Source organism: Cloeon dipterum, chromosome 4 (genome assembly GCF_949628265.1).
Source record: "Cloeon dipterum chromosome 4, ieCloDipt1.1, whole genome shotgun sequence".
NCBI classification, from domain to species: domain Eukaryota; kingdom Metazoa; phylum Arthropoda; class Insecta; order Ephemeroptera; family Baetidae; genus Cloeon; species Cloeon dipterum.
Genome location: NC_088789.1, coordinates 20,186,004 through 20,204,396, shown reverse-complemented (window position 1 = coordinate 20,204,396; position 18,393 = coordinate 20,186,004). Strand labels below are relative to the sequence as shown.

Genomic DNA, 18,393 nt, shown 5'->3' with positions numbered 1-18,393 from the left:
TTAGATGTGATGCAGCAGTAGAGTAGTGGTGCGGCGGCAGACAGTTAATGGGTTCAGCTGTAGACTCTCGATATGCGCATAAAGCACTTTGCAAATATTTATTCGAATGTGGATGCTACAAAAAGAAATCCCAAAATTAATTGCTGAGTGGCAAAAATTTTAGGCAGGGAATGCATTTTCCCACTTAAAAAGCGATTATTGCCATAGCTCTTGGTTTACTAAATTAATTAAATTATTTAAATTTGTGTCTGGCAAAAGCAATAAAGGTTAAAATTGTTATTAAAAACGTGAAAAATTACGTTATAAAGAAAGAAAAGAAAAATATAAAAATAATTAACAAAAAATGGCTCAAGCAGATGTTTAACCAGCCTATTGGCTCGCATTGTTAAGGCATTCTCAGGAGTGTCAAAGCAATATATAGGAGGTATTTGAGCAGTTCGGAGATCTAATACTGGCTACCCAATGTCAGAGATGGCAAAAAGTGGTTAGTTTAGTGTCTCGAATTGCTCAACGGGCTAGGAGGTGCACCGGCGCCGACTCGCTACTTGCTGGTTTTCACCTTTCCAGCATGCGTGATTTGGCTTCACGGGACGAATGTCTAGCGTTTCAATGAAGTCCTCGGTGCGGAGGCAAGTGGCCCTTGAGTGGGCTGGGTCCCTGTGCGGCCTGGTTATCCGTTCGCGGTGTTATTGGGACCCGGGTTTCAGCATTCGTGCCAGTGCAGTGCGCGCCCTTCCCGGTCCTCGGACAGGCATAAAAAGAGCAAAAAAAGATGTTGTATGTTGCCAAAATCACCCCAAGATTGTTGAATTCAAATCGAGTATGCGACCTGGAATGCACATTCATCGTGCGGGTCGCAAAGCAAATCACAATCACACGCAATTTTAAGTTTTTCCCAAATCTAGCTTTACGACCTGGACACATTTATGACTGATTTTTAGGCAAATTTTGACTATGTGAAGTGCCTCTCTTGTAAATCATTCAATTATCAAAATGGTCAATAGCTAATCAAACAGAAGATTTGAAATAAACGCAGCATTATTAATCTTTAATTTATTGACACCTAATGAAACAATCAGAATTTTGGTGCAAATCACTGAGATATCAACTGTTTTAACTGTTCACAAGCGGCCTCCTCCTTTTCAATCCACTCAAGGATTTGTTTCTTCTCAATTTCAAACTTTTCCTTCTCAACTTGCATCTTTTTCTTGAGCGCCTCTAATCGATCATTCTTCACTTTGTCGCAATACTCTTCAGTCAGCATCCGCAGCGAGTTCTTTCTAGTGATTCTAGCTGTATTCCTAAAATAAACCATCAGTGAGATGCTCGTAAAATTTCATTTAACCCTTACTCTGGTTGTGGACGATATTCTATGTTGAGCTGTTCAATCAGCCACTCGAAACGTTTGTAATCAGCCTCTCGCAGTTTATTCAGCATACTTTTCCTCTTATCTATCAATTCTTTGAGAAACACCTATAACAATATTTATGCTATAAATAAAATATAATACAAAATCAAATTTTATTCTACCTTTTGTTTCTTATTCCTGGGTTCCTGTGCCAGCATATTTTGCAGCCGTCTGATGTTAACAGTGGCACGAGCAATTTTGGCTTCAATGGAGTCCGTGTCGAACTGGTGCCGTTGCACCTTGCTCAGGGCGTTCTGCAGTTGCGTTCGGTGAGCGTACATGGCTGGTAAAAAGCCCAGAGTGTACAACTTGCGCTGCTCCTGCGACATTTTCTCGATGTCGATGCCGGCGTCTTTGAATTCCTGGAAAACCTCCGATTTGTCCAGTTCCGGCAGCGGCTCAAGGTCACCGCTGTTCTTTGGGTGAATGCTCCCCAGCTTTTCGGGTCGCTTCCATTCCAAATGCACTGTTTTCAAGCCTCTGCTCCACTGACTAAGCTCTGAAAAAGCAAGGAAATTTATTGAGTGTTTTTGTTCTGTCGAATTTTGTGCTGATTTCTCACCTAACAGATTGGTTAGCCTTCTAGGAGCATTTACCGTCTCGCGAAAGTTAACACGCTTGAATAAATTAATCAGCGAGACACTCATAATGTCTCGAGTTTAGTTAACTTTCCAAAAAAAAAAAGCTTAAAAGAGACGTGTTGTTGTGATCAGTTTTGAACGCATGTAGCAAGTAGCACACCATCTGGTAAGTGGGCGTGGCTAGTCATGGTCAAATAAAAATCGATTTTAAATATCGATATTTTTTTCTGACGATATCTATCGATAAATATATATATTCAAAAACATTATTTTTGGCGATGACTAGGCGTGGCATCAGAAAGTACGTGCGGGAAATTTTAATCTTCCGTCTGCTTTTGTCTACATAGTGACTTTTCTTTGCGGGCATTGGGTTTTGACCGGAAAATTCTTAATTAATCGTTAATGATTCGTTCAAAGTATTTGAAATTGTTAACAGATTATGTAGATATCTCCTTTCCAATCTCGGCATGAAGAAACAGGAATTTTTATCAACTTTCAGAATTTATGTTAAATTATTTAATTGTCTTCTAAAATTAAGTTTTAAAAAAATTGCAATGCCCCCATTGTCAAACTTTTGAGGGGAGTACAAGTTTTAAAAAAATTATCTCACTCAGAATTACTTTACTTAAATTTTGTTTTCAATCTTAAATTCGAAAATTCTCATAAAACGTCTTAATTCATATTAATTTGAAATATATAGTTAATTATTCTAACTCTATACAAGAACAACTATGTAATCTGGGAATGATAGTTCTTTTTTTTAAAAGAGAAACGAAAGTGAATTAAAATAATTATTTATTCCAAAATTTTTGGGCTATTTTTATTGTCTTTTCTGAATTGTAGAACAGACAACACAAATTTAAAATTTGGATGGAGGTTAAAATAACAACATTTGAGTCAAAAAATCTCACTATTGTCTGGCTTAGCGGCCATGGAATAAATTGAATGCAGCGCATCTTTAAGACGAAAGCTTCTCACGCACAGAATCTGGAACTCGACTGGCGTACCAGGCATGATCTTCTTTGCGCGCCGTTGCCAAGACCCCTGAGGCGTTTAAGTGCTGGACACTGGCATGATACTGATAAGGCCTGCCGAGCATGTCCGTCAGGTGGCCGCCAGCAGCGCTCAAAATCGCTTCGGGAGCGCAGGTGTCCCACTTCTTGCACCCAGCGCTTGCAAAGACATATGCGTGTGCTTTTCCCTCCATCAGCAGCATAACCTAAATGAGATGTTCTATTAAAATACATTTTTATGAGGGTGTGAAGTTTTGCCAATCTGATTCAGTAAAACAAGTTTGGTCTAAAGTCAGCCCTAATTTAAATTAGGAAAAATTACTTTGTGTCCGGCACCGCCAACACGAAGAACTTCGTCAGGCTGAATGGCGTCCAGCGCAGCCTGAACCAAAGCATTGGAATGTGACCTTGTGGTGGTGATTATCCTCTTTCCCTCCTCGGCAACTTTAGGGTCAAAGCCTCCAGTGCCGATGCCAGATATTCCCCAAATCGTTCTTCCAGGGGATAACTCAGGTTTAGCGAAATTTTGGTACTCGTAGTATGGCTGGTGGATCACACCGCCGACAGCTTTTTCACCAACAGCAACTCCGATGAGAACAGTTACGTGGTCAAGCAAACCTACAAGTTTATTTTTTATTACATACTCAATATGACATTGATAATTTTTATAGAATTACCTTGCGTGTACTCCGATGTACCGTCCAAAGGGTCAACCCAAACTATGACCTGGAAAAATTAAATTTTTCATTGAATTTTACTGATTTAATTTAAATACCTCTTCCTCTTTAACGTTTTCCAGATCTTTGGGACACTGCAGGCCCAAGACATTCGGATCACTTTCAGTCACCAACCATTCCGGCGGCGTTGGGCATGAGTTGCTGCTCTGGTCTTCTTCGCCAATGATTTTTATTGACGGAAACTGCAAACTTAAAGAGCTCACTATGCACTGCTGAGCAGAACGGTCAGCTTCGGTTTGCAAATCATTTTTGCCCTGCAAATTTGTCTCAATAATTAATACTTTGAAATTAATAGAAATTTTTATTATACCTTATCAACAATTCCAAGCTCTCCTTTGCTCATAACATCTCGGATTATTTTTCCTGCTTGATTCGCAGCACTAACGGAGGAAGCTATTATCCTCAAAATCAAGGGTGCACTTTGTGCCATTTTTCGACAAGTTTGCTGAAAAAATTTATTTAATTAGACAAAGCTAAAATACATTGACAACAAAATTCTTAAAAATGCCATAAAACAGACAGAGAAAGCATTACATAAATTTAATATTATTAAACTTACAAAAATCGTGGTTGCTTCTTGTCACACTCCCAATCGACCTACAAAGTGAGCGCCGTGAGGCGAATTCCTAGAGAAAAGAGCTGAGGAGAAGGATGATACGTTAGGCGAGCCAATGCCCTCAGGTTCTTGATTCTTCTCCCCGGAGACCAGGTCCAAACCATGAAAAATTATGTTTGATGTTTTCTTCCAACTTTGCTTGGTGCATCGATTTGGGTCCTGTGTTATGGGCGATTTCCCCTCCCCTGTCACCAAGGAGGAGCGAGCAGCGAGAAGCAAGCACCCCCACTCCTTAAATTTCAGTCCTGGTTTGCTGGAGAACAGTGTGCTCTCTTAGAAGTTCCAACTTACTCGTTGTTGACGTGCTGATCACATTTTGCCCCACCTTCCCAAACAGACATACTGTGTTTATATTTTTCATGCTCTTGGTGTTCTCTGATTGGTTGAAAAAGTGCTCGACGCGCTGCGAACGAGTGGGTCCGTAACTGATAAACTTGCTCACAGCCGCTGCTAATAAGTAAACAGGGTCCTGTCTAATGCCATTGCCCGCCCGCCCGCCGCCCGCTGCTTCTCGCTCATGGAAACAATACTACGGAGAAGGAGCTTGTAGCGGACACCACACCACAGTCGAGTCAAGCTGGTTCACTCAGCCATTAGGAGTAAAACATCAACATAATTGTAGCGATTTACGCCGAAATTTGGCGTCGAACCAAAAATCACAGCACCAGCAGATGAGGTGAGCGCAATCTCGGCGGCCTCTTTTGATGTTTAACGAGCCGCTCCACTTGACCATTTGGGTTTGTTTTTCTTCCAGAGTCCGTACGTCGTCGCGAGGGATGCATGGATAATGTGTGTCATCTTCCTGATCAATATGCGGCCCGAATAACGAGAGTCGTTGTTTGTTTTGTGCCTAATGCGCCAACGAGAAGTTGCGAATAAGGTGCGAATGCGGAATTAGCGTTATGTAAATTGGCAGTGTGGCAGCAGCCGCGCGTCACCTGCCGTCAGCTGCCTTCTTTTTGCCCAAAGAAAATGTAACGTTCGTTCATGCATGTCTGGAACGAGTACATAATCTGTAGCTCCAAAGGTTAATCCACCGAGACACGACGAAGAATAAATTTCCTAATCTAAATTGCTCTGTAAACAAAGATTTGGTGGAAACTGAAACGTCTGTCATTGTTCTAAATTCACAGGATGCTTTAATGGCCTCTTGAGATGCCGACGTCTCCAGCTGCCTCTGCCTCGCCGTCGTCAGGGCCGCACCCTGAGCGGCCCTCGGAGGACGCAGCCACCACGGACGCTGCCAAGAAAGCGGCCGGAGTCACTCTCTACGGTGAATTAGTGATTTTAGGGTGAGCCAGAATTGATTGTTTTTGCCGTCGAGCGGATTGTTTATTTTGCGTGCAGGTATAATGGGTTCCTTCCTCCTGTCGACCGCGGCAGGCGAAGAAGCAAATTTATGCTTTTCAAGCGGCCCGAACCAAACGGCGTCAAAAGATCAAAACATTACGTCGTCAAAACTCCTCATTCCTCTCAGGTATGTGTTTCTGAATTTTGCTCCAAGCTTAAAATAACTTTGGGCTTGTTTAGCAGCTCGCAATATGCTTACTTTAGATTCATAAAACCGTCATCAATCCATGTGTGCTTTTTTCCAGGCTATTCTGGACAAGGATCAGCACTCTATCTCGTACACATTGACAAGACACCAAGCTGTCATCGTCGAGTACATGCCTGATGAAGCGACTGACATGTTTCAGGTACAATCTCGCACCTTTTCTTTATCGTGTGATATTTGATTTTGTGAGTGTTTGTTTCCAGATTGGTCGCTCTTCTGAACCCCCAATAGACTTTGTTCTGATGGACACCATTCCTGGCGACAAAACGGGAGAACAGCGTGTCATGCAAAGCACCATATCGAGATTTGCCTGTCGGATTTTGTCTGAAAGGTCGAATCCACGCGTGTGCCGTATTTACGCCGCTGGCTTTGATTCTTCAAGGAACATATTTTTAGGGGTAAGTCAACCTCCATTATTTAATTAAATGTCAAGATTGCGTCAAATTAAAATCTAACAATTAACTTGCCAGTTCAAATCGCTTAGATAGAATATCCCTCATTCAATCCGCCTTTTTAAAAATCGTCGATAGTTTAAAATTCGCGTAAGTAAGACTATTTTAAATTAAATATTGAACATGTGGCCAGATCTCAAGGCTCTGTAAACCACTAAAAATGTTAGTGTTTGACAAAAAATCGTTTATTAAGTGGTTTCCGGGAAATTTTTCCTAGTTTGTACAACATTTTGTGTTGCTGTAATTTTTAAAATTGGTATTTCTTGCACACAGTTAAGACGTTAAGACACTCGTGAGCACTTTCATAAAAATAAAATATTTGATCGAAAGCATTTTTTAAAATCAAGCAGTCACTTATATTAGTTAGTTTATCCGGAAATAATTCAACCCTGAAAATTTTCGTTTTATAAATTCAACCAAGTAAACTAAAAATTAAATAAAGTTAAAACGTAGAAGAATTTCTTGTCTGTATAGATTTTAACCGATAAAAATACTTTGATATCAGCCATCATTAACGTCAGTGCATCGCACAATTTAAATTACGTCTTGGCCGATTGGGCATTGTTACGATATGCAAAATGCAAAGTCAATTCGAAAAAGGAAGCGAAGCCTTAAAGGTGCTGCGTGCCTTTTAGGCTTTAGGCCGGTCTCGCACGACAGCTGTTCCTGTTGCCGCACGACGATTTTCGTCACTTGGCCTTGGCGAAGGCAGCCAAGCACAGCAGCAATCAATAAATCCTGCACCTCGTATTTCAGCAGGTGCATTAACCACAGAGGCAGAATCAAACGCCCTAATTTTAGCCTACGTGAGCTCAGGCGTTTCGTTAAGATTAGTCGCATTTTTATTTGTATTTATCAGTTAAGTTGTCATTGAAAGCTTATTGCGTTTGTAAACTCAAAACATCAGAATAATTGGGTCGGGGTCTCAAACCACCGTGCGATTTTTACGAATTAATTCTTTAATTGAAGACGAAAATGCTGCGAACAAAGGAAAGTGATTCATTCTTGATGAGCAAGTTTGAATGCTTTGTAACGCAGATAAACCATATCTGTGTGGTTTTTCTTGCAGCTAAATAAGCGAATTTAATTTAATTGAATCCTTTTAACGGACGATCTATTATTGTTCCGCTGCATAAAGAAAACCCCCCGGCTTGAAGAGAAACCTCATTTTTATCTTTGATTTAATTCAGACCTATTTGGTGTTGTAGAAAATCGACGATTATTTTAGGGACAAGCCGGACTTTTAATATCAGTTTTTGGATTATTATAAAACAATTTTATGAACTTAACTGACAGTAATTCAACAATTAATTTTTTCATTTGCAGTTTTAAAGCATAGATTTTGACTGTTCGTGACTTAAATTTTAATAGGTAACAAATTCGGGTGAAAAATTCCAAAATTTTCCTTGAAATTTTCTTTTACAGGAAAAATATAATTTTTATTGAGAAAAACACCTACCTGTAAATAAATAAAATATCAAATTTATTTAAAGCAATCCAAATAGAATATTTTTATCGGCCAATGTCAATTGCTCCCTAACATGCGACGACAAAGACATAGTTGTGGTTTGAAATGACTATTTGAATTCCCCACCAGGAAACTGAAAGAAGTTTTTATCAATCTTTGTTATCATATCTTTGTTTCGCTCAGATAGTACACATTCAATTATTTTCGTTAAAAAATGAAAGAGTTTTGCTTTATAGGTGTCTAGCACATATGTGTTCTGAACGAGGTCGAGAAATAAATTTTCAGCACAGATCACAAAATGACACCCATGGTCTGCAAAAAAAGAAATACACATTAAAAGAGCTAATCAAAAATGTCGAAGACGGGCTTCTCCCTGTAGTCCCTGTAAAATCTGAATTTCTATATAAGATGGATAGGGGCCCTTGCTGACTATTATCTTTTTTGTAAATTCTAATGTTGTTAGGGAACGTAAGTTGAAGGCGAGTTTCTCGTTGATATCTCAACTTGAACAAAAGCTACAGTTGTTGCTCTTTTAAGTTAGCATAGTTATTTTCCTGGAATTTTGAAATACTTTAAAAACAGCAATTGCGCAATGTCTACCTTCGACCTCATCTCTCATCACCTCTTACTTAGTGCTCTCAGGAAAATTTTGTAACAATTACAATTTCAAACATCTCAGAAACCTGCCCAATTGCTCTAATCATTTTTCCAAATTCCACGAGACTTAGGAAAACTTTTAAGTAAGACATGACAATACACACATTTTCTTAACTTTAAGCTAAAACTGAATTTAACTGGTTTTCAGGGAATTTTCCGAAAGTAAAATACTCTTTTCAAGCTTCTCTAATTTGCCTTCCTTCAAACAATTTTAGGAAAGAGCTACTAAATGGCAATCAAAAGGCGAAATTGACGGTCTGACCACGAACGGCGTGCTGATTATGCACCCTCGGGGCTCGTTCACCGAACAAGAAGAGGAGGACACCTCGATGGACGCGGACAGCACGCCCGGTGGGCTGTGGCGCGAGGTGTCGGTCGGCGGCGGCGTCTTCACCTTGCGAGAGTCGCGCTCGGCCCAGCAGAAGGGTCTGCCAGTGGAGAACGAGGACAATGTTCTTCTTGACGGCACCCTGATCGACCTGTGCGGCGCCACGCTGCTCTGGCGGTCGGCCGAGGGCCTGTCCAAGTCGCCGTCGAAGGCCGACCTGGAGAAGATGGTGGATCAGATCAACGCCGGCCGCCCGCAGTGTCCTGTCGGCCTCAACACCCTGGTCATCCCGAGAAACAAGATTTATCTCGGCTCGGGGAGCACGCAGCCCTACGTGTACCTCAACTGCGGACACGTCCAAGGACACCACGACTGGGACAAGAGCTCCAGCGGCGTCCGCAAGTGTCCGCTTTGCACCAAGGTAGGGAAATTTGATTTAATTTGTTTATATATGAGTAAGTTGGGCTGCGTAAATCTCAGCTTTGGCCAGGCGGTATGTTTTTAAGCGGTGTGTTTGTGTTTTGGGCCGTAGAAAATCTAAATTATTGAAATTGTTGTTCAGAATTTATAACATTCTTTCCTTGGATGTGTGAGGAAATTCCTCTCCTCGTTCTGACAATTTCCTCATGTCTTTAGGAAATTTCCAATTTTGTTGTCATTATTGACTAAGTCATTATTTGGTTTATTCATTTGAGCAAAATAAATTCAGGCCTATATTGGGCCACCATAGAGAGTTGTGGTGTTAAATATTTATAAAAGCGAAATAAATAAATCGGTCAAAACAGGGATATGTGTGTTTAAAATGCAAAAATAGTTGATTTTATCTCGTTCACCTAAAAATTTAGCCAGAATTTTCATTAATCTATGTTTGGCTAACATAAATTTCTACCGGTTTCAAAAATTTTAAATTCATTTGTGAAGGAAATGGTTGAACTGTCAGTTTCACGAATACATATTATATATATTTTGTTTTAAACTCGTGCCTAAGATCGTAAAATCAATTTTTTCCACATAACTCGTCATGTAGAAAAAGAATTGGTTTTGTTAGATGAAGTAGAATTTCATCAGTTTTTGTTTCGTCTTTCGTCAAATAATTTGAGTAATTTTAACAAGAACAATTTCATCCCGCTAAAATAATTTTAATTAGTTTGGAAAAATAGCAAAAAGGACAATAAATCTAGCTAAATGAGAATAATTTAGTTTAGAAGGCCAAAATATGTAATTTCATTTTCCAGAAAAGTTTATTAGTTTTTGGCATTTATTTGTTAATTTGACACGGGCTTTGCTTGAAATTTTACTCGTTTTCTACTAAACACGCAGCCGCAAGTATTAAATAACTTTTGCAAATCGTGTCGGCAGTTTGTGTTTTGTCTCAAATAAATATTTATAGCTCGCCTTTTGCGTAAATGTTTGGGAGGGAGCCGCTAACAATGACATCACGTTTCATTTGTTTTTTTCTGATTGAGCCTCTTCCGCTCTCAGTTTGGAACTGATATTTATATTATATCTAAGTTAGCCCAATGAGCACACTTGAATCTAAAATAGGCTTCTTGTCGATCAACGGTATATATACATATAACTGACATATTTTACTTGCGCAATTATTGGATTGTTCACCGAGATTGCGGTTTTTTGAAACCTGAGATAAGGAAGTAATCACATTAGTGAAGGGCAGTTGCATTAAATGTCGCGCTGTATGACTTTGAAAACAATTGAATAATATGTTTTTACTAAAAATTATAACACAAAATTTATGGGTAGTCTTTTTTAATCATCACGAGACCAGAAATTACTTAATTTATTTAATTTCTGTTGAAGCCAGGGTTTGGACTAGGTATTACTGTCCTGTTTTTATTTTACTAAAGAAAACCGTGGAATAATTGAACGCCCAAAAAACTGTAGCGCCTGGTTAAATCGGCCCCCGACGCTAATTTAAAATTAAATCATAGTTGAAAAATCTAACGTGCTCCTCTTCTGTGCTCGCAGGCGGGTCCTGTTGTCATGTTGTGCATGGGAATCGAACCTGCATTCTACGTTGATCAGGGCCAGCCAACACATGCCTTTAACCCCTGCGGTCATATGTCTTCGGAGAAAACTGTCAAGTAAGAAATCCAATCTGCATCTCAAAATGTGCCTAAATGTACAATTTTTTAGGTACTGGGCGAACGTGGCCATACCGCATGGCACGAACGGCTTTGACGCCGTGTGTCCGTTTTGCGCGACTCCGCTGGAGGGGAAGCCCGGCTACGTGAAACTCATATTCCAAGACAATGTCGACTAGACTTACTGGAGAGTGCTATATTATGTTTAAGGATCTAGACGAGATAAGGAGTATCCAACTCAGCAGGACCAACTGGTGAAACATGGAGGAATTTCCCAAAGAATCGAAACTTTCAATTAAATGGATTGTGACAGACGCAAATCTGTTGAATCAAAGTGATGGATGGTGTGCAATCACTGGATAATTGTTGCGTGTGTAAATAATATACAAAATGTGTGGTGATGCAACCGGGGTCTGATTTTTGTAATTATTTTCCAATTTTTTGCCTTCAGCTCTCAACCGTGGACATTTCATGTGTATCGAAACACACATTGATTTTAATTTGTGTAAAGTCTGCTGACAGGACGTGTCAATGGCATTTTAATGATAGTGCAGCCGACAACTGTAATGTGGCAATCAAATATTTCAAGAGCATCAATGACCTAATCCTCCAAAATTTTACTTGTTTGTTAACAATTAAGTTGATTAGATGCTGAAAGACTGGCAAAGGAAAAACAATAAACATTTCCAAATATTTTTTTCATTTAATTCCATCAAGGTGATGAGAGGATTCATATTTTGCAAAATGTATATCTCTGCTTAATGTGGAATCAAATATTTCAAGAGGTGCCTGCTGTCGTATATTCCTGGCTTTTAATTCTAGCAACAGAGCTTTCTGTGTATCTCTATATCATGTTGGCCATGAGTATATTTATTTGACAGAAACAAATGTGCGCTTACGCTGTCGTTTCGGTGGTTTTTCTCTTTCTCTCAATTTCTGCCGAATACTTTGTCCCTCTCTTTGAATAATCATTGCCAATAGTACTTTTAACTCACAATATTATAATTCAAACAATTGTAACATGTTCCAATCACTTGCTAGTCAGAAAAAAAACAAACGCAGATACTTTTTCATTGTTAATCTTAATAGCGACTTGGTTCGTACATGATTTGTCATGGGATGGGCCTTTCAAACGGAATCGAAAAAAGTTTTAAACTGACTCTGCCATGATTAGAGCTTACTACGTCTGGTTTTAATATACAGGAGAGATGAAGGCAATGATTAAACTTTCTGAAAATTCTCTACTGGCTCATTGTGCTTTCTTTTTATATAAGATACTGTATCATGACTTAATTGATGAATTGCTGAACTAAAATAAAAGATTAAAATTGTATACTGCACAAGTCTTTCTCTTTACAGGGTGTCCCTTAAAAGTAAAAGACCACTGCTTCCAGGGCCCTATCTCGGGGGCACGGAACCTGATACAAAAAAATTCCAACGGGGATGTCTTATGAGAAATTTAAGCAGGTGTAATTTTTCAGCAACACAGTCTAGTTATTCCAGAAAATTTTTCGCGGAATCGGCGGAAATTTGATACTCAACGACTACAAAAACCTTTTAGAGGTTTAGGTGGGACAAAGAGCACCAATTCTTTAGTAAAACTTGAAAATCGGAATGCGCCAGGTACAAAATGACATGCTGAACAGGAAAAAATTGGAATTTGATAATCAGACATAAAATTTCATTTTTCACAGGGTCCGAGTTTGACCATGCAGCTCACCACCTATGAGCAAAAACTAAACTGAAGCTAATTCTATAACCGTCTGATTTTTCACTGTCCATTCATTTTTGGCAAAGGTGATCTATACTTAACGTCCTGATTTTAAGCTTTTTTTTTTTGAAGAAAATCGACCATATTTAATTACCGGCCCTATTTAAATAACTTTATAGAATTAAATAAAATCACTATTTAAAGCGGAAATAAAACGATGCTTTATTTTCCCAGAGCAAAAAACAATATGAAGTGCAAGCAAAATTAGATAAATCGTATAACATGTTATTATTCTACTGGGTATATCACATAATTTCCACAACTCAAACAGGACGTGTTAAGATAATTTGTCCTGAATGCTCTGCTGATAACAAGTAGCTGCGTGCCTATTATTTGCCGTCAGAGGAGTCTCCTCCGCTGCTGCCAGCCGAGTCGTTTTGCTGGTTGAGAAACGCAACGTTGGCCGCTTTGATTCTCGAGGCTGCCGTGTGAGGTGCGAGGGATGCAGGAGACATGCAAGGCGTGGAGCAGTGGCTGTTGCTCAGGTCCCACTGGTCGAGCAGCCGCAAAAGCTCGGCAGGGGTCGGCCCGCCGACAATTGGTGCTGCGCATTTTAAATAAAAGCTTCTAGTTTCTTGAGACTACGACAAGCTTACGTTGGTCGCCTTTGGCGGCAATGTCCAGGGCGGTGGTCAGATCCCACATCTGAATTGTTCCGTTGCTGTGTCCCGTGAAGATGAACCGGCGTGGCCGTGAGCCCATCCTGCTCGAACCCTCGCACTCATGCACGCAGAATGAAGTGATAATCGTGTTGTCAACCGATCGGATCACGCAAACCCTGTATATTAAAAGAGTCAATTTTTAATTAGGTATTTTACACGTGAGATTTGATACTGTTTGCAATTTTAAATTTTTACCTAAACTCCTATCTTGTTTTTTTGTATTAGTTAATTACGTGTCTACATATTAAAGTTTGCAGGAAATCTTGTGAAATTTTTCGGGAAACTGGGGTGAAATCTGGAGAAACGAGTTAGGAGTCACAAAAATGAGAATATCTTGAGCCCAAAACCTCGTTCCTGTTAACATTGAAAGCTTCCAAAGGGTCAAATAACACATTCTGTCAGGCGTCGTTAAAATTGCTAAGCACAGAATTTAATAAAATCGATCGATCGCTCGCGAGCTACCCTGACGCCAAGGTTCGATTTTTCGCCTATTCTGATGGTCTTGTCTGACCTCAGGAGGGAACCAACGCATTTTCCAAGGGTAAAAATCAAGCGATCATGCAATTTTTATTTGCTCACTTTTTACACGAAACAAAAGACACCACTTTTCAGCCTTTAACCCTTTGTAGTTTCTCGAAAACTGCAATTGTCACCATCCTGAAAATTTCGAGGCATGTTACATAAAAATGAGACATTTAATTTTTTGCTAAGGAAAAATTAAAAATAGAGCTCAAGATATTCTCATAATTGTGAATGCCAATATGCCTGTATAACCAGATTTCACACCGATTTTCTAGGTAGAATTATTATTAGTTATTTCGACACCTCTGTAGCAGCTTAAAAAACCAAAAAATCAAACAAATATTTAAAAATGGCAAACCATAGTATCAAATCTCTCAATCCCCAACCTATTACATTGACAGCTCCCATCAAAATAATTTCAATGAGAAGAAAAGCTTACCTCTTGCCGGTGGACGCATATCGGACGAATAGTTTGTCAGTTTCAGATACAACCTTTTGCACGAAAACTTGCTCATCGTCCTGCTCACCGTAAGGGCCTTCAATATTAAAACCAAAAATAAATAACGAACTAAACAAAAATCAGGTAATACATGCCTATATCATTCCCTGCAACATAGCTGACGTTTGGCTCCACTTCTTCAAGAGAGATAATTTTGAATGAGGAAACGGGCATTGATCCTGGCTGAGTAGAAATCATGCCTCGGAAGCGAGTTACTCCCCAGGTTCTAACGTGGTTATACTCGCTGCAGACGGACACCAGGAATTTTTCAGACAAAGTCACCTGGAAGAAAACATTGAATATACTGCATTTCTTTAATGTGGCAATTTCATACTTTTGTGACTGGGCTCTGATGGACAGTGAATGTTTGGAATAGTTGCGGGCCGTGTCCAACCGTCTCGGGGTGCTGGACAATAACTCGGACAGTACCTGCGCTCGTGCCGTAGGCGATTTCAATCCAATTTCCGCACAAGCCTGCGAGGGAAGAACTCTCAGTGATTTCACAGTTAGTTCTTTTACGATCATTACTACTTGTTTTCGGAGTCAGGTAGACAGAGATGGCGGTGATCGGATCACTAGTAGGGTCTCTGTACAGCTCCGTCACTAACAAATCGTTGTCCTTCATTCTTAGGGGAAACTTCTGCATGTCTGTAATAATGGAAAATATTTTAATTCTTATTTTTACCAGTAAATGGATCAAAGCAGAGATGGAAAAGAAATCTCAGCGTTAACCTTTATTTGCTATCGGGTATATTGTAGATTTCAGACGGTTTCTTTCTGAACAGATTATTTTCCTGTTAAGCTATGAAGTCTGTTGCGGAATTTTAGAGAAGAATAAAATTATTTTTGTCAAAAGTAACTTTACTCTCTTGATAATTTTTTTACGAGATGTAAAATAATGAAGCCGAGAAAAATTCAGTAAAGATAGACGAAATTTACTGCAAATTACGTCTTTTAAGAGCAATGTTCACAATTTTTGCCAAGTATAAATTGGCTTTTTTAAAAGTGGTTCAAATTTATGGCTAAAATAGGTTGTTTACTTCTGATACACTTAAGATTTTCTTGTTGATGTGAAATTCATATTTTTTTCTAAATACATATAAGTCTTAAAATTTTAAAATTCAAGGTGGACATGTGTTTCATGCTTGAGTTATTTTATTTTGTTAATTTCCTAATTTTAACCAATTAAGCCTGCTAAAAACTGATTAAAATCAGCTTGGCTGACATTTTTTAGAAAAAATTGAACCCTTTTTAAGAGCCAAAAACTGTCTAATAATGGTTGAATTGCCGAAAAAAAAACTCAATTCTCAACCCAAATAAATGAGAATTAGAAGAAAAATATATTGGGAAAGTAACTATGGCCCACATGTAAAATAAACAAAATTAGTGTCTAGACAAGAGTGTAAGCTATTTAAAATTACCAATATAGTAGATAGCACCGTTATCGCATCCGAGGAGCAAGAAAGAGCCTGCCGTGTCAAATGAAGTGATTGGCACTACATCCTGGATTTGCCAGTGCTGGGTCATGGCGTGCCAAACCCCAATTTTCCCCGTTGGAGAGAGAGCTACAAGCTGGCTGCCGATGAAAAATAAGACCTCCACACGAACGTGCAAACTGAAAGTGCCTGTTGGAACAAATCAGACTCAATTACAAGCATGAGATTTATATTTTATTTCACTTACCAACGTCTGTTTTTGATCCGTCCTCGCCAACGCCCCAAAGTCTGACCTGGTTGCCGTAGGAGATAGCAACCATTTTTGAGGTTGACTCTTGTCCCCCTTGTCCCATTTTGGCGTTGATGGCGATTCGCTCGATGCAGATGTCGATGTGAGGGCTCGTGAAGCAATGCTGCCAGCCACTTGAATCTTTCAACCTTAATTTGAAATAAAAATTTATCCTTTGACATCCAGGAATATTTTTTTCAAAAAACCTGTAGCAAGTGACGAAGTGGGCATAGGCAACGGCGATCCAGTTGTGGTGCGCTTTGATAATTTGCACCCTCAAAGGGTCAAACCATCCAGAAGCTGGAAGGAGAAATTATTATGAATAAATTGGAAAATTTTAAAAAGTTTAATTTAAATTTAATCAACATTTAGACCGTGAAACAACAAGTACCCTGAGTTTGATTGTTGCAATCAAAATACCTTTGTTGCAATTAAAATTTGAAATCTGGCTCAAAGTCATTCTGCCGTGTACGACTGTTGAATTGAAAATGTGCCTAATATATATGCTTTTTTGCTAGTCAAATTTACTAATGCATACTAAGGGTAAATAAATAATACCATTTGAGGTCAATTCAAACCTTTGGAGTCTGACCCTAAAGGTGAAAACACGAAGAAATGTACCAAATCATCAAGCTTAATGTCATTAATTTTATTTTTGACCCTGCAGGCTCCAAATAAATTTAGTGCCAGAATTTAAATATTAATCATCCCAGATATATATGCTATTGTAACGAACAAAATAATTTTTTTTTCTGGAATTTCAACTATCAATATACCTGAGTGATCATCCCATATGGTGTCTCGGATAACCTGTTTACATTTTTTAATCCAAACTTGAACTTCAAAAAGTCGAATTGACACTAAACTCGATGATTTGGGATCCTCAGGGTCACCCTGAAGGTTGAAATTTATAACTTAAATATGACGCCGCATATATTATTTTTCTTCCATTATTGGTGCGCTAAAGCCATGAAAAAATAGAATTGAAAATATCATGAAATAAGAAAAATTTCAAAAATATTTCACGACTCATGAAAAGTTAAACGTTTAAAATTCCAAAAGCATTGTAAATAACCTTGAGGGCCAAACACAAGACCAATGTCGTTCCTGAACAGCTTGTTCAAATCAGCCGAGGAGTTCCTTGTGTGTCTCAGGTCAAGTGATGCCGTCCTCGAGTGCGAAACGCGGCCGTGGCTGCGCAAATCCTGATTGGACCTGGTCACAGACTGGGCCGGAGCCGGCATCCTCAGCTCCAGAGAAGAGTTGCGGGAATGCGTAGAATTGTGGGTTAGTGGAGGGGCGTGCAGGGCTGGACTGTTCTCCGGAACGCGCACGATGGAGCCTGGACGGACGCCGCTGTCGCCTGAACCCCTACCCTGCGGTCTACCCTGCTGAGATGGCGTCGTGGAGCAGATCGAGGCCGATGACTCACTTGTCCTTGTCACCTCAGGCAGAGGAGGAGCTGGAAATAATGACGTATTTTATTTTGATGATAAGTGTTTGATTATCTTTAAACAATGGTTTAGAATAAATAGAGCATGATTTAATGCCAGCAAAAGTGATAAACAAATATTAATTATGAAGTACTTACAAGGTGGATAAAGGTGTGCGTAGAAGAGGATGTCTCCGCAGGTGGACAAGGTCAAGTCCTCACACAGGGTGAGCCTCTTGGCCAGGGGACCAAGGCCGTAATACTCGGCCTCATGTCGCAGGGCCCTCAGATCACAGTTGTTGGCGTCTATGTCCCTGGTCCTCAAGTAGTTGAGAATGATAGAAAACAGTTTTGGGTCTCTGTCGATAAAAATGTAGCCCTTTTCATCCTTTACGGACGAAATTCTGCCACTCAAAAGAGCTGTGAAGAATGAGTCTGGAATGCAAAGGAGAGTCTGCTTCGAAGTGTCGAACCTGCAAAAAATTGACGTTTTAAAAGTGACGTAGGAATAATCATTTTCAAGTCTTAACCTGGTCCCACCGACATTTAAATGCACGATGTTATCGCCACCATACCAGCTATGAGACGCAGCCATTCTGCTGTCCTGCGTATGGAACGTCTGGAAGCACGAAATAAAGAGCTTCAAATGGATGCCCAAATTGCAGGAAAATAAATTAATGCTAGTTTTACCAAAAAATCCTCAAGCCGAGGGGTAGCCTTTTAACATTCCGGGCATTGAGTTTAAAGGGAATACTTCTCGGTGTCACGCATTCGCTGTTTATATTATTTTCGCCCGCAGCTGACTCAACTTAAACGTCAAAATTCACTGATAGCGATAGCGATACTACATCACTATCAGATCGCC

The 18,393-nt window shown here is 39.5% G+C and overlaps 4 protein-coding genes across 6 annotated transcripts; 1 reads left to right on the top strand and 3 right to left on the bottom strand.

Moving 5' to 3' along the window:
* Window positions 1-1,020: 1,020 nt before the first annotated feature.
* On the bottom strand, window positions 1,021-2,140 carry bonsai (28S ribosomal protein S15, mitochondrial). Its single transcript, XM_065491932.1, has 4 exons — window positions 1,971-2,140; window positions 1,531-1,907; window positions 1,352-1,473; window positions 1,021-1,301 (listed from the first exon to the last, which is right to left on the bottom strand). The coding sequence occupies exons 1-4, from the start codon at window positions 2,053-2,055 to the stop codon at window positions 1,094-1,096; spliced, it is 792 nt and encodes a 263-aa protein (XP_065348004.1). The 5' UTR covers window positions 2,056-2,140; the 3' UTR covers window positions 1,021-1,093.
* Window positions 2,141-2,767: 627 nt separating this feature from the next.
* On the bottom strand, window positions 2,768-4,499 carry LOC135944758 (3'(2'),5'-bisphosphate nucleotidase 1). The gene is made up of 6 exons (XM_065491930.1): window positions 4,299-4,499; window positions 4,050-4,184; window positions 3,778-3,993; window positions 3,680-3,728; window positions 3,325-3,620; window positions 2,768-3,208 (listed from the first exon to the last, which is right to left on the bottom strand). Exons 2-6 carry the CDS (start codon window positions 4,167-4,169, stop codon window positions 2,948-2,950), a joined length of 942 nt encoding a protein of 313 aa, XP_065348002.1. The 5' UTR covers window positions 4,170-4,184; window positions 4,299-4,499; the 3' UTR covers window positions 2,768-2,947.
* A 328-nt stretch (window positions 4,500-4,827) lies between these two features.
* On the top strand, window positions 4,828-12,250 carry Pli (E3 ubiquitin-protein ligase pellino). Its single transcript, XM_065491924.1, has 9 exons — window positions 4,828-5,031; window positions 5,110-5,235; window positions 5,489-5,647; window positions 5,703-5,832; window positions 5,951-6,052; window positions 6,114-6,308; window positions 8,703-9,236; window positions 10,802-10,917; window positions 10,970-12,250. Exons 3-9 carry the CDS (start codon window positions 5,511-5,513, stop codon window positions 11,094-11,096), a joined length of 1,341 nt encoding a protein of 446 aa, XP_065347996.1. The 5' UTR covers window positions 4,828-5,031; window positions 5,110-5,235; window positions 5,489-5,510; the 3' UTR covers window positions 11,097-12,250.
* Window positions 12,251-12,825: 575 nt separating this feature from the next.
* On the bottom strand, window positions 12,826-18,362 carry LOC135944751 (BTB/POZ domain-containing protein KCTD3). Of its 3 annotated transcripts, none has more exons than XM_065491920.1 (13): window positions 18,219-18,361; window positions 18,059-18,147; window positions 17,688-18,001; window positions 17,172-17,558; window positions 16,303-16,396; window positions 16,055-16,245; window positions 15,793-15,996; window positions 14,900-15,019; window positions 14,706-14,845; window positions 14,467-14,653; window positions 14,312-14,408; window positions 13,285-13,466; window positions 12,826-13,232 (listed from the first exon to the last, which is right to left on the bottom strand). In XM_065491920.1, the coding sequence occupies exons 2-13, from the start codon at window positions 18,121-18,123 to the stop codon at window positions 13,018-13,020; spliced, it is 2,196 nt and encodes a 731-aa protein (XP_065347992.1). In that variant the 5' UTR covers window positions 18,124-18,147; window positions 18,219-18,361; the 3' UTR covers window positions 12,826-13,017. The 3 variants fall into 3 exon arrangements, with proteins under 3 accessions (XP_065347992.1, XP_065347993.1, XP_065347991.1); XM_065491921.1 differs by having other exon boundaries at window positions 14,903-15,019; XM_065491919.1 differs by having other exon boundaries at window positions 14,706-15,019; window positions 18,219-18,362.
* Between the last annotated feature and the right edge of the window lie 31 nt (window positions 18,363-18,393).

Coding starts and splice junctions, on each gene's coding strand:
- Pli (XM_065491924.1), top strand. CDS start 5,511: ATGCCGACGTCTCCAGCTGCCTCTGCCTCGCCGTCGTCAGGGCCGCAC. Junction 6,053..6,113: donor AAGCGACTGACATGTTTCAG/GTACAATCTCGC, acceptor GTTTGTTTCCAG/ATTGGTCGCTCTTCTGAACC. Junction 6,309..8,702: donor CAAGGAACATATTTTTAGGG/GTAAGTCAACCT, acceptor AAACAATTTTAG/GAAAGAGCTACTAAATGGCA.
- bonsai (XM_065491932.1), bottom strand. CDS start 2,055: ATGAGTGTCTCGCTGATTAATTTATTCAAGCGTGTTAACTTTCGCGAG. Junction 1,908..1,970: donor AAGGCTAACCAATCTGTTAG/GTGAGAAATCAG, acceptor TTGCTTTTTCAG/AGCTTAGTCAGTGGAGCAGA. Junction 1,302..1,351: donor GAATATCGTCCACAACCAGA/GTAAGGGTTAAA, acceptor GGTTTATTTTAG/GAATACAGCTAGAATCACTA.
- LOC135944751 (XM_065491919.1), bottom strand. CDS start 18,123: ATGGCTGCGTCTCATAGCTGGTATGGTGGCGATAACATCGTGCATTTA. Junction 15,997..16,054: donor CGGATCAAAAACAGACGTTG/GTAAGTGAAATA, acceptor TTGTTCCAACAG/GCACTTTCAGTTTGCACGTT. Junction 14,409..14,466: donor TGTTGCAGGGAATGATATAG/GCATGTATTACC, acceptor TTAATATTGAAG/GCCCTTACGGTGAGCAGGAC.
- LOC135944758 (XM_065491930.1), bottom strand. CDS start 4,169: ATGGCACAAAGTGCACCCTTGATTTTGAGGATAATAGCTTCCTCCGTT. Junction 3,729..3,777: donor AAAACGTTAAAGAGGAAGAG/GTATTTAAATTA, acceptor TAATTTTTCCAG/GTCATAGTTTGGGTTGACCC. Junction 3,209..3,324: donor TTGGCGGTGCCGGACACAAA/GTAATTTTTCCT, acceptor CATCTCATTTAG/GTTATGCTGCTGATGGAGGG.